At 28.4% G+C, this 14,898-nt stretch overlaps 1 protein-coding gene across 1 annotated transcript; it reads right to left on the bottom strand.

Annotated features, from left to right (window-relative positions):
- Positions 1 to 1,780: 1,780 nt before the first annotated feature.
- Positions 1,781 to 2,888, bottom strand: RTFL2 (ROTUNDIFOLIA like 2). Its single transcript, XM_011033971.1, has one exon. The coding sequence runs from the start codon at positions 2,450 to 2,452 to the stop codon at positions 2,177 to 2,179; it is 276 nt and encodes a 91-aa protein (XP_011032273.1). The 5' UTR covers positions 2,453 to 2,888; the 3' UTR covers positions 1,781 to 2,176.
- Between the last annotated feature and the right edge of the window lie 12,010 nt (positions 2,889 to 14,898).

The raw sequence follows: 14,898 nt of genomic DNA on the forward strand, positions 1-14,898 counted from the left end.
GTGGTTCCAATTTTGACGTTATTAATGACGTTTTGGGTAGACAAGAGAAGATAAGGATTGTCACTAAGATAAAAGTTGGTCACCCATTCATCAATTAATCATTAAATTAATAATTCCAATTTTAACCTTTATTTTTTAAAATATAATATTTTTAAAATATAAAAACAATAGAACACCAAACATCTTATGAACGAGAGGTAGAGGTAAGAGAGGGTGGAAGAACCTAATATTTTTAAAATATAAAAACAATAGAGCATCAAACATCTTATGAATGAGAGGTAGAGGCAAGGGAGGGTGGAAGAACACGGGCGGTCGGGTCGTGTCTGTCAAAAAAAATATTTCTTAGTTTTTTTTAATAATTTTAAATTTTAAATTTAAAATTAGTAAAATTTAAGATTTGACCCTCCAAAAAACATTTCTTAATCTTACATAAATGTTGACTTATTAACATTAATTAAAGAAAAGGAAACTAAATAAAACAAACTCCTAGGCCCACGCAACAGAAGTGAACCTGGATTCACATGTAGAATGGTGGCACGACGACAAGTACCGACCGAGAAAGCCCAAGTATTTGGATGCTATTCACACTGGATCTGAATGGAACAAATATGAGAGGACTCACTATGATCACGACAATCCACCTCCAAAGATTGTGCAAAGATATGAGTTTCCTATCTTTAACCAGGCCTGATTATCAGGACGGAAACTCCAACTTATACTTGTGAGGATGATGGGATCAATGGTGAGACCTGCATTCTAAGGTTTCATGCAGGGCCACCTACTGAGGACATGGCATTTCAACTTCCGACGCTGCTCTTATCGCAGGTGACATGTAAAAAACCTTGTGGTGGAATATTTTGTATCAATGGCATTCTGATCATAAAGTGGTCTTTTTCCATGTTATTGCTTGATCTGATGCCATTTCAATCCTGCCAGTTGCAATGAAGAAATGACATTATATTATCATACAGTCATTGGTTTTTAATTACGAGACAAAAAACAAAAGCTTGTAATGCTTGATTCTGCTCAAATTCAAAACTGCAGAACTTTTTTCTTCTGTCTTCCACGACTGATTTTCGGAAAGTTAGAATATGCAACCTCTTTCTTTTCTTTTTGTTTGCTTTTTACCCTAAATTCTTCCAATATTCTTCTGAGGAAACAATGACTGGTGTTTCTCCAGTGACTAATAGTGTGGATACCATGTGTACTGCATACTTTCTCCAATAAAATGCATAACTTTCACATGTTCCATTCCACACAATAGCACACGGGCTTGAGTTTTATTGACTCATCTAGTTGCACATGAGGTTTTTTTTTTAGGATTATAGATTGGGATGGCTTGATGCATCCTAGCCAGAGTGTGACTGTTGAAAGATTCGATGAAATCGAGGAGCTAAGAGCTTAGATACCTTCTCTATTATGACAAGTTCTTATCTTCAAGTTGATCAAATAGGCGAGACATGTCATGTCAAGTCATTTGTGGTTTCTGATATTTTTCAGTGCTTAAGTGACACAATTAGATGCTATGTGCTCATTAGTGGAGAGAGATGTTTGGAAAGAATCCATATTCTTACTTTAGAATCAAACTGCATGCAAGTTGTTCATAGTAGGATCAGTTTTGCTGGTATTTCCTTCTACAGAACTGTTTTTTATGAATGGTTGAAAGATGAGTGACACTCCCAATGCAGATCCATTAACTAATAATGGCCTACCTTACTGCCAGTTCCAACAGCTGAAATAAATCTCTCTCCCATCAAGAAAAAACAGAGAGGAAAACGGAAACAGAGAAGAGATGAGATAAGACTGCTATCAGACAGCTCCCCAATAACAGAGCAAAACAAGTCCTGCTAGTGTTGAGATCCAATAGGACTAAGAATGCATGCAGAGAAAATAAAAATCAATGAATTAAAAAGGTTATTTGGAGTTTTTGTTGGATTATATTTGATGTATGATCTCTTGCAAAAAAAGTAGAAAATTCTAGCTCTTCAAATTGTAATTACAACTGATATTAACTCTCTAGGATACCAATGTCTTCTTGGTCAGACGGTAGAAAATTTACGAGTTCAGCCAAGCCCAACATCCATCTTTCAGAAAGAAAAAGGGAAGGGCAAAAAAGGAAGAAGAAGCAACCAAGAAGATACATTTAATCCCTTACTCGATCTCTTTGCATGTTCCTTCAAGAATCACCGTGTTTGTGCCAACAAACAAGCATGGCAACACAGCGCCTCATGATATAAAACCTTGCCTTCTGTTCCTTGGCTAAGCTACTACATTTACGTGAAATGGAAGAGCTTTTTTGAGAGTAACTCCTTGGAAGAGGACACTTCGGAGAAGAGATTTTAAGGGATGAGCTCCTCAAGAGAGGAGCCTTGGAAGATGAACTCTTTGTTGAGAAACTTCTTGTGAAAGAAGATGAACCTTCTTTCTTCGATAGCTTCCACTTCTCAGCCATCTAAACCTTGGAAACTAGTAGCGACTAGCTAGTAATAGCAAGTAATATGGTATGATACTTCTTTGTATGTATATGTGTATGAGAGTGAGAAACAGTGAGTGTGTGAGAGGTAGAGGGAGATAAATGATCAAGGATGGGACTTGGGACTGTGGTGGGGCTTCGATATTTTATATAGTAATAGTGATTTGGGCTTCAAGATGTGAACCAGTGTTCAATTTGCTACTCAAATTTCTTGCCTGGTTTGTATATTTGGTCACATTGTATCCATATTTCTTTTATTTGCTCTCATGGCATCATCTTATTGGCTGGTTCTCTGAAGTCTCCTGGTCTCTATTCTTACTATATGATCTCCTGATTCTTGAACCTCCCTCCTCTTGGAGATCCATCGTTTATTTTGGAGACACTACTGCTGTGTTACGGTGCTCCATCATGGTCCCCCCCTTTTTTTTTAAAAAAACTCAAAGTTCATCACACAGTGCTCCATACAGAAGGAGAGAGTGAAGAGAGCTCATCTGCAGACAGTTATTAGCTGGTTCAGCGAAGAGAGTTGTGCCCATTGTTCCATAAAGGACAGGGCTCGATCTGTATAATAATTGAACTGTTAATCACTTGTGGTGAAACCAGGAGTGCGTTCGATCTGCATTGAAGTAGGGCTCCTTTGCTTCTGTGACTCTGTCCTTGCAAAACCAGAGGTCACAGTCATTGTTGCTATCTACCTGTTTTCTCTCTTTGGCTTTGGCATTAACTTCATTCCGAGTAACTGTGCCGTGTAGAAATTCTGTCTACCAGGAATAAAACTTTCACCATCATTAATTTACTTTAACAATGACACAGATTTCCCACCACAAGTTTGGTTGCCATCTGGGGCACCTTTTTCAACATCGAGCGTGTCAACGTGTAACCTGATATGGTTATAATTTAATTGGTTTTTTTTATGAAACCCAGCAATCATCGAAAAACAACATGTTTGTTTCAGAAAATAAAAATCATTATGGAAAGAAAGGAAACTGTTTCGAAAAATGACTTCAAGGATTTTTTTATTATACATTGGATGCAGAATCTTCTTCCTTTCCTGTCCTTCTCCTGTGATTCTTTTCTTAATTTGGTTTACACTAGATTGTTTTACCGTGGATGAGGTCAATTTTTTTATAACTGAATAAATATAATGCCAAAACACTATCATTGTATTCTTAAGAGAGAGAGAAAAAAATCCACGACTCACAGATAATAGAATTTTTTGTCAAACTCTATGAACCAAACTGTAAAATGATAAAATAAAAAATAAATATTTATAAAAAAATATTAAAAAACAAAATACTAATAAGTGACATTATCAAAATCCACAATTAGAATCATGTCAAATCTTAAACAGTAAAAAAATTTAAATTTAAAAAAAATTAAATATACAAAAGAATCCAAAATATAAAAAAATAAAGGAAATCAATTTTTAATGAATTCAATAATAATTGATGAAATTTTTAAAGTAATTGAAGCGAACCGGTTCAAGTTTTAAAATTTATAATACAAATCATGAGAACAGATTATAATGTAAAAGATAAATAAAAAAATAACAATACAAAATTTCAAATCAACCAAAATAATTGGGAATAAACATGAAACAACAAATTAAAAAAAAATTCATTTAAAAAATGTAGATTTAAAAAGAAAGAGAATCAAATTTAACATAAAAAGAAAAAAAATCAAATCATAAGGGATGAAATTGAAAAACAATTTCAATTAAGAAAAGAATAAGAACAACTAAAAATAACAATCAAAAGAATAAAAATCATATTTGATAAAAAATAAAAGATCAAGAGATGAAATCTAAAGACAAATTAATTTAATAAAGAATTTAAAATAAAAAATATCATAATTAAAAGAACAAGGATCAAATATAATATAAAAACAAGTCTAAAGGGATGCAATTGAAAAAATAATTAATTTAATAAATAATAAAAAATAAAATACATTGCAATTAAAATAATGATATAAAAATAAAGCCTCAAGAAATGAAATTAAAAAAATTAATTCAATAACTAATTTAAAACCAAATACATTGTATTTTAAAAAATTAGAACTTAATTTAACTTAATAAATAAATAGCTAAATTATTTTATTTTTTTCGTTTTTTAACCATGACCAACATGTTTTCATAAATAAAAAAAACTTATCATTAATATTTTTTTATTTGTCATTGAAAAACACATGCCTTACTATCGTAACGAATTGTGAGACATATCAAATGGTATCTTAAATAGCAATATTTAATGTTGTGTAGGTATTACACACACTATCTAAAATACATGGGCGGCGCAAATAACTTTTTAACATTAAAATTAATTTATATATAAAATCAGTTTTTCACCGTTGGAATCTAAAAGGCTAATGGCTTTTATTTATAGTTGGTTAGAGGAGAGAGTTACTGTTCTTATGAAAGATGCCATACTCAGATTGGATTCATATCCGTGAGCCACTGGTATGTATATGTGCCCCATCTCTCGTCCAGAATGTTTCCATGCTAGCTAGCCAGACAGCTCCATGACCTCTTAATTTTTTTTAGATTAATATGGGTGTCCGGACCAACTTACATGTACCACGATTAATTTCACGGATTCTGAAATTAACAATTATATAAATCTTTAGTGATCATTATATAAGTAACTAAGAACTTGAACCTGAAACCACAAAAAAAATAAATCCTTTAATCCTAAATCCTTACCACTTGACCATATGACTCTCAAAATCCACAATTAGAATCATGTCAAACCTTAAACAGTAAAAAAAATCAAATATACAAAAGAATCCAAAATATAAAAAAATAAAGGAAATCAATTTTTAATGAATTCAATAATAATTGATGAAAATTTTAAAGTAATTGAAGCGAACCAGTTCAAGTTTTAAAATTTATAACACAAATCATGAGACCAGATTATAACGTAAAAGACAAATAAAAAAATAACAATACAAAATTTCAAATCAACCAAAATAATTGGGAATAAACATGAAACAACAAATTAAAAAAAAATTCATTTAAAAAATGTAGATTTAAAAAGAAAGAGAATCAAATTTAACATAAAAAGAAAAAAAATCAAATCATAAGGGATGAAATTGGAAAACAATTTCAATTAAAAAAAAATAAGAACAACTAAAAATAACAATCAAAAGAATAAAAATCATATTTGATAAAAAATAAAAGATCAAGAGATGAAATCTAAAGACAAATTAATTTAATAAAGAATTTAAAATAAAAAATATCATAATTAAAAGAACAAGGATCAAATATAATATAAAAACAAGTCTAAAAGGATGCAATTGAAAAAATAATTAACTTAATAAATAATAAAAGATCAAATACATTGCAATTAAAATAATGATATAAAAATAAAGCATCAAGAAAGGAAATTAAAAAAATTAATTCAATAATTAATTTTAAAGAATTAGAACTTAATTTAACTTAATAAATAAATAGCTAAATTATTTTATTTTTTTCGTTTTTTAACCATGACCAACATGTTTTCATAAATAAAAAAAACTTATCATTAATATTTTTTTATTTGTCATTGAAAAACACATGCCTTACTATCGTAACGAATTGTGAGACATATCAAATGGTATCTTAAATAGCAATATTTAATGTTGTGTAGGTATTACACACACTATCTAAAATACATGGGCGGCGCAAATAACTTTTTAACATTAAAATTAATTTATATATAAAATCAGTTTTTCACCGTTGGAATCTAAAAGGCTAATGGCTTTTATTTATAGTTGGTTAGAGGAGAGAGTTACTGTTCTTATGAAAGATGCCATACTCAGATTGGATTCATATCCGTGAGCCACTGGTATGTATATGTGCCCCATCTCTCGTCCAGAATGTTTCCATGCTAGCTAGCCAGACAGCTCCATGACCTCTTAATTTTTTTTTTAGATTAACGTGGTGTCCGGACCAACTTGCGTGCACCATAATTAATTTCACGGGTTCTGAAATTAATAACCATATAAACCTCCAGTGACCATCATATGAACAATTAAAGACTCGAATCTGAGACCATAAAGAAAACAAATCCTTTGATCCCAAATCCTTATCACTTCGTCATGACCCCTTAATTATTATGCCATTATATAGCATAGGAGACTGTACTGCATTTCATATTTCTACATGTGAACCTTGGAGTTTTAGATTCACAGGCACATGCAACCCTCTGGATCAGTAGAAATGAAGCTCAACGTTCTTCAATTAATCAAATCTTTATTCAATAGAAAACAAATGAAATTTGAAGCTGCCACAGATAAATAATTCACCAAGGGTGCTCTTCTGAGACTCGCCATGTGATTTTTTAAATTGATTTGTGCTCTGCGTCATCCTGTGGGCAACACACTCCGAGATTGTTCTTCCTAGGAGATTATTTAAAGCCGGATTAACCCATGATCAAATGCATTCTTAATCAATTATTGATTCCAAAACTTTCTCACAAGTAATCATTGTACAGTTTTCCCCCCCTCGAAAGTCATTAAGCTACAGACTTTCATAACAACAACAATACAGACCTTCAAAACAACAACAATATAAAAATATAAAATTAATTTAACTTAAAAATTTAAAATTTTTAATCAAAATAATAATATTAGAATCTTGAAAATCAAACAATTATGAATTTAAAGTGTACTATCATATTCTAACTAATTAAATTAATAAAATTAAGCATAAAATAATCTAAATAACTTTAACTCAAGAAAATATATTAAAAATTAGTGTAAAATTAATTTTATAATCTTATTTAATAATTTAAATTTTTGGATTGAGATAGTTTTTTGATAAATTCTACTTTAATTATTATATTTAATTATTTTTGGATTGAGATAGTTTTTTGATAATTCTACTGAGATTGTGGTCTTTATAACCTTTGATTGAAAATTGAAAACATTAACTTTACGTTAATCTACATATTTAAATACTCGGTCGATCCAACTTTGATAGCATGTTAATTAACTATCCATTAAAGTTCTTGCATTTAAATAGAGGTACAGTACTGTTCAATACATTTGGTTCGATTAAACCGTATGTTTAAATTCGATGCCTTTAGTTCAAACCTAAAGACATTGATTTTGTATTTAAGTACTGTGTATAATAACTATTATCTAAAAGGCGAACGCAAAACATATTACTGTAAAAACTGATTTATTATACCGTGGATTGATAAAGAGCAATTAATTTTTGTTCGAAAGCTTTTTTTCTTTTTTTTAAAATACCTCTTATGGGACACAATTGAAAGCCAATCTTAAGTTAATTTGTTAGGGAACCAACGAGGTTAAAAAATAAAGGGTAAAATTAAAAAAAGAAACCTGAGAAAATAAGTAGTATTTTAAATTTTTTGGCAAAACATTTTGTAGTTCTTATATTTTTCAAATTATAAATATTAGATCCATTTGTTTTTTAAAATTTCAAGAAAATCAAATTTTGATCTAAAAATTAATTTTTATTTTTATTTTCTAGTCTCTTATTTGATAGAAAGTGTCAACTAGTTTTATTTGTTATTTTCTAGTCTCTTATTTGATAGAAAAGAGATTTTAGTGTCAACTAGTTTTATTCGATGAGGAAAATTTTATTTAGATATTCTTTCATCTCTAAATTGTTTTAAAAAATAAATCTAACATGAAGAAGTTTTTTTAATTATTATTTGAGGTTGATTTTGATTTTTTAGACTAATTTTTAGGTTATTATAGACAACATATGGGTTTATTAAGGCATTTATAGTGTTTTTTAGGTGTTTTGGGTCGATAACCGGGTGAAAATTAAATTTTTGAGCAAAAAAACCTTTTCGTCAAATTTTCTAGCACCACCTCTATTTTGTTTTTTTAAAAGTTAGTGTTTGATATTAAAAAAATCTCATGTACTTGGTTGATATATAATTAAATAAAAAATAATTTTGAAATTAAAAAGCTTTTGAATCCAATGGGATCCATAATTTGGATTGCGTGTTTGACATGTTAAACCAATTAACTTAGGTCTTTTTTTGGTTATTTTTTGAGTTGAGTATGTTTATTTTTAATTTTATTCTTCAACATTGAGTTAATTTAGAATTAAGTACTGTAGCTTATTTCTGTTTGTCTTCAACATTAAGTTAATTTAGAATTAAGCACTGTAGCTTATTTCTGTTTGTTTTTTTATAGAATTATCATAATCTTATGATCTAGGTTACAGATTTAACTGATTAACTTGAGTTAACTTATATTGATATAATACGTTGTCGTCTCAGTACTTTTATAAAAAAAAAAGAATACCATCCAAAATGGGTCAAACTTTTTAATTCATGAATAATTTTTTTTAAAGAAAACTTTAGCAATGCTTTAATTTTTTTTTTTTGTGTTTCAAACAAATATTAATTTGATCCTTTTTTTTGTCTGTTTTTTTATCCAATTCAATAAAAAAACTAATTTTTAAAAATAAATTTATTCAACACAACTAGGTTTATTACCGTTATTGCAAGATCGTGTGTCTTAATACATATCTATTTCTTAATTTTTTTAATTTAATCTTTAAATGTTATCAAGTATTTTTTTTTTTATATTTATTATCATAGACGATTCTCGATTTATTAAATTATATATATGCATATAGTTTTTGTTTTGCAATTATATTTTTTTTACGGTGTCAAAAATACATTGTAAATACTTACTCCACGTAGCTAGCTAATCACCGGATTCAAATACCTTCTAAATTGAATAAGCTATTATGAGATCTTTACGCATGAGGATTGGCATGATCCTATATACCTCTGTGTTTTAATATTGAGGGTATTGAATAATATATCCTTTAAATTGAAATCACAAAAGGCAATAGAGGTGCTATGTTACAGTTTGACTGGTCAACATGTGCCCAAATACAAATGTAGATACCACCCACCTGGCTCAGCACTCAACGATACAAGCAATCCTGGTCGTGGTCTGCGAGTTTCGTACAAAATAATCTTGCTCGTGATGCCATCTCCATGTGACCTTCACAGATTATTTCAATCACCATGATATAATATTTCAATCAGCAGAATCATGGAAAATATATTTAGAATTTTTGGTGTACAAGTGACGACGTTTTGTGCATGTGATTTATGACACAAGACCATATGAAAGAGACCACTCCTTCCTCGAGCCTGATATCGACAAGGTCCCATTCAAAGCCATAAATCTCCACCACAGTTTCACCTTAATGTAAAAGTAAAAGGGAAATAAAAAAACAGAGGTGAAATCAGAAAGCGTAATGGCTGGCCTTGTTTGGTGTATTTTTTTTTAATTTTTTTATTACAAATAAATTCTAATATAGAATGAAGACTTGAGTGGTCAAAGAGATAGAACAGAGGAGTCAACATCTAGCCACATGGTATGTTCTATGGCATTCAATGCACCTTCTGTTTTTTTTCCTTCTTCTTCCCCTTCTCTGAGACTCTTTGGGCATAGCAAATTTTTTGCTTAATCATGTGGACTAGAGAACATGAACATTTTGGAAGGCACACATGGAGACATGTGAACTGCACAAGGGGTCAGTGCCCCTTTATGCCACGAGTACACTCCATTAAGACAACAGTCAAACTTTCCATGGTTTTGTATCAATATGGGTTGGTATCTTGATATAAAATGTTTTATGTCATCGTATTAAAAATACAATAGATTATTAAAATATTAATTTAATTTTTTTTTTAAACTCAATGCACTTTTAAAACATACTCAAACATAATTATAAATATAAAAACAAAAATCCCTATGAATGATGTATTATTTTTTTATACCAGCACATTAAAATCATAATATATTTAAAAAATATTGATTTGAATGTTTTTTAAACCAACATATTTTTAAAACACACTGAAACATAATTATAAATTTAAAAATAAATACCCCTGTGAATGATCCATTATTATTTTATTATTATTATTATTATTTAATTTTTGATATTAGTATATATAAATCATAATGTACTAAAAAAATTAAATTAATATTTTTTCAAGACTAACACGTTTTTAAAATACAGTTATAAATGCAAAAACAAACACCCTTTTGAATGGTTCATTATTGTTTTTTTTAAAAAAACAGAAGAATAGAGGGTCTTCCACAATCTATATGATTGGCTTCATTTACGTACATACCTATAACATTGAAACACAAAACTAACAATGGTTATCGATATTCCGGGAGATTTTGGTATTATTCATGCTCATTTCAGATCCCAAAATCATTATATATACTTAACTTATTTGCTTAAAAGGATATGAATTTTAAATACTTAAACCTGATCCATAAAATATCCAAATGTGTATTTAATATAATGTTTGAAATTATTAGTATTTATTTTTTAAAGTATTTTTTACTTGAAAAAATATTAAAAAAATATTTTTTTATTTTTAAAAATTTATTTTAACACCAAATTAAAATTCTTTTTAACACAAAAAAAAAAACACCCTCATTCTGAATCGGTTTAAACATGTACGTTTCAGGCTAATCTATTAAAATTGGTTATTGTTTCACGCCATCCCTACACAAGTGAAAGATAGAGTTTGGATTTGGCGCAAGTCTCTCGCTCACTACGATGCACCAGCCGGCACACATATACTAGGCGGGCCCATGCTATGTCATGGGCCTTACTATTTTTATTGTAAAGTATTAAGGTGTTATAAGTGTTTTTTGTTTTTTAAATAATCTAGAGAGTCCAGTTATAATCCCAACTAAAAAAATAAACTGATTGTAATTGAATCACATGAAGAAAGACAATATTAGAAAACAAATATATATATCATGATAACATGTAGAAAAAACCTTTATCAAATAAAAAAAAAATAATTTTGCTTAATTCTGAGCCAATTAAATAAAGAATGACAAATTAAATTAATAAAAGGATAAAAAACCAGTAAGTCAAAATAAGTTAGTATGATAAATATTTCTTGTGCGTATTAATCAAAGATTCAGTTTGGATTAACCCTTCAAACTCGCATTGTAAGTCATGAGATTGAAATTAAAGAAAACCATAAAGTTATTTTTTTAAAAAAAATCCAAAGTCGAATGATGACATAAAAAAGAAAAAGAATTAAAGAAAACCATAAAGTTATTTTTTTTAAAAAAATTCAAAGTCGAATGATGACATAAAAAAAAAAAAATCAATCTCTATTAATTTTTCAAACTTGTGAGTTGGGTTGTTGGATTGAAAGCATCATATATTAAACAATCATGAAACTCAATCCTTAAGAAATAAAATGTTGAAGAACTAAATTGGAATAAAATATTAAACAAAAATTCAAAATAAAAAATATTAATTAAAAAAATAAAAGCTAAAATCAAAATAAAAAAATAACACAAAGAGCAATAAGAAGTTTTTAATTTAAGGGTCAAATTGAAAAGAGTAATAATATTGACAAAAGAATAAGAAAAAAATAAAAAGAACCAGGACCAAATTATAAAAAATAATATACTATGAATTTGAATTAAATAATAAAATTTAAAATCAAAAACTTCTATAAAAAGGCCAAGGGAAAAAAAGACCAAATTAAAAAAAATAAAATAATATATGATAAATTAAAATTGAAAGATAAAATTAAAAATAAATAAAAATTTCATAAAAGAGCCAATAAAAAAAATAAAAAATCAATAGAATAAGAAAATAATTTGAAATAGTAAAAATAAAAAGGGCTAACATGTAATTTTTAAGGGAGGAGGGAGAAAAAAATAAAAAAAGGTCCATCGTTGACAAACCACGCCATCTACACTGACAAGCACCTCACTACCAGAAAGAGACCATAGCGGCACTAGTTAGTACTTAAAAGTGTATTTTTACCAAGGTTTTATATTATCATTTTGCACTTGAAATATCAATAACTTTTAACTAGAGCATGTTTTATAATAACATGTCTAATAATATAAGATATCTTTAATTTATAGTAAATATTTATCTTCAATGTTCATATTTTTGTATTGCTTAAGTTTTGTTTTCACTAATCTCTTGTATTGTTTAAGTTTTGTTTTCACTAATCTTTTACTTATGTCTTTCATTTCCTTTACTATACTTATATAATCATGTTTTCCTTTTGTTTATTTATGTTTCTCTTTTTCATTATATTTAGCTAAATTTATTATGTCAAGGTAAAGTTTTTTCATTAATGGTGTTAGGATAAGTATAATATAAACTCAAAATGAACTTCAATGATTATATCCTAAACAACTTGCTATTAACATGTCTCAACATTTTTATCTTATTAATTCTTAATATCTTGCTTGTTAAATGGTTATTCTAGATTCGTGTTGTATAACATTTGGTACAACAAATATTTGACACTTTCATAGCTAACCGTATAGTATATAATCTACACCTGTGTTATGAAAAAAACTTGATTTATTATTAATGTAAGTTAACATCATGAATTTCTAACAATATTTAAAAGTTTGGTGTCACTTAAATAAAATAATTAATATCATCATGTTAATAATTTATAATAAGTTATTAATGACAAATTATTCGACTGGAACCTTTTTTATGTGTGGTTTCCAGTTGAATAATAAAAAGAGTTTATATTATATTTATTTAAAATACCATCAGGAGATCCTCTAACCTTGATAATTGTTTTTATCATTATTTAATTTTCACAATAATCTTACATCTCAAAGTCCTCCTCCTCATCATCATTTATAATTTATATAGTAAATCTCCATGTGGTTCGACCCCAATCTTGCTAGGTTATTAATTACTTTGACACTCCTACACTTACGAGAAGACATCAATCTTTTAGTCTTGTCAAGTTTTTGGCATCGTTGCTAGGAAGGTAAATTCTTGTATAACTTATAATATTTATTTTATTTTATATTTTCACTTTTTTTATCCAACTTTTGTTTCCTTTTCTTTTCTTTTCCTTCATTTTATTATTTTCCTATACGTGCATGAGAGTTTAGTCATATACATTAAATAGTAGACTTTCTAAAGAATTCTTATTATTTTTAGAAAATATGACCGAAAAGGATAATCAATTGCTTCATAATGAGAATAATAGAGTTAGAACACTTAGAGACTATATGAATCCTATAGAAACAAGTGCACTCTCATGTATAGTTTTCTCTTATGATGCGTCTCACTTCAATTTTAAGCCAACCATTATTCAAAATTTACCTTTTTTTATGGCTTAGATATAGAAAATCCATACTTGCATTTTAGAGAATTTAAAGAAGTTTGTAACAATTATAATGACTTAAATTGTATCATGAACACCATCATATTAAAGCTTTTTTAATTTTTCATTAAAATATAAAGTTAAAACATGGCTACAAAATGTTAGGTCAGCATCCATTCGTGCTTGAGATAAAATGCAAAAATAATTTTTAAAAGACAAATCACCACATTCACTCAAAAGCCAGGAGAAACATTTTACCAATGTTAGGATAGGTATAAAAACTTGCTTGATACTTGTCCTCATCATGGTTTTGAAACATGAAGATTGGTTTTATATTTTTAAGAAGGGTTAACACCTAAAGATAGGCAAATGATCTAATTAATATGTAATGGAACTTTTAAAGATAAAGTCCCTAATGAAGCAATAAAGTATTTATACTTGTTAGCTGAAAATGCTCAAAATTAGGACACTATAGGTACTTATGAGGTACTAGGTAAAACTCAACTTTATACATCTAGTGGTGGTATGTACAACCTTAGGAAAGATCATGACCTCTAAGCCAAATTTGCATCTTTAGCTAGAAAATTTGAGACACTGGAATTAAAAAAAAAATTATCAATTAAAATCTGTTCAGAAAATTATGTATCAAATTTATAAAAATAACAAACACTCAACCAATAATTGTCCAACTTTGCCTTCTTTCAAGGAATGTTTCTATGAATAAGCTAGTACTTTAAATAGTTTTCAAAGGTCAAATCATAACCCATTCTCGCAAACATATAATCTTAGTTGGAGAGATCATCTAAATTTCAGTTGGAAGAGTAATAACAATAATGCACAAACTTCATAACTACAATTTCAAACACACCATAATTTTTAAAATTTTCATGAATATGCACCTTCTTATATTCCCTCTCTTAGAAGAAATCTTGAGGAAACATTGCATGTATTTATAGAAAAGAAAGAGATAATCAACACTCAACTTGCTCAAACTATGATAGATTTTGAAAATATTCTTGCAAAATTCACATAAGCTCTCAGTTTTTAGGAGAAAGATAAGTTCTCATCTCAATCACAGAAAAATCCTAAATAGCAATATAATTCAAGTGTAAGTAGCTTGAAAGCCAACACATAGATCAAGTCCAATTTGTCATTACTCTTTACAATAGTAAGGTTATTGAAAAACCTATTCTTGAACCTTGTGAGAAAGATGATGAGTCAATTTCTGAGGGTGATGAAGGGTTGAACCTAAACATTACCTAAAAAAGACTGATTCTCCACCAATACTTTTATTTTCTCATGCCA

This window comes from Populus euphratica, unplaced genomic scaffold (genome assembly GCF_000495115.2).
Source record: "Populus euphratica unplaced genomic scaffold, PopEup_1.0 scaffold76.1, whole genome shotgun sequence".
NCBI classification, from domain to species: Eukaryota; Viridiplantae; Streptophyta; class Magnoliopsida; order Malpighiales; family Salicaceae; genus Populus; species Populus euphratica.

Coding starts and splice junctions, on each gene's coding strand:
- RTFL2 (XM_011033971.1), bottom strand. CDS start 2,452: ATGGCTGAGAAGTGGAAGCTATCGAAGAAAGAAGGTTCATCTTCTTTC.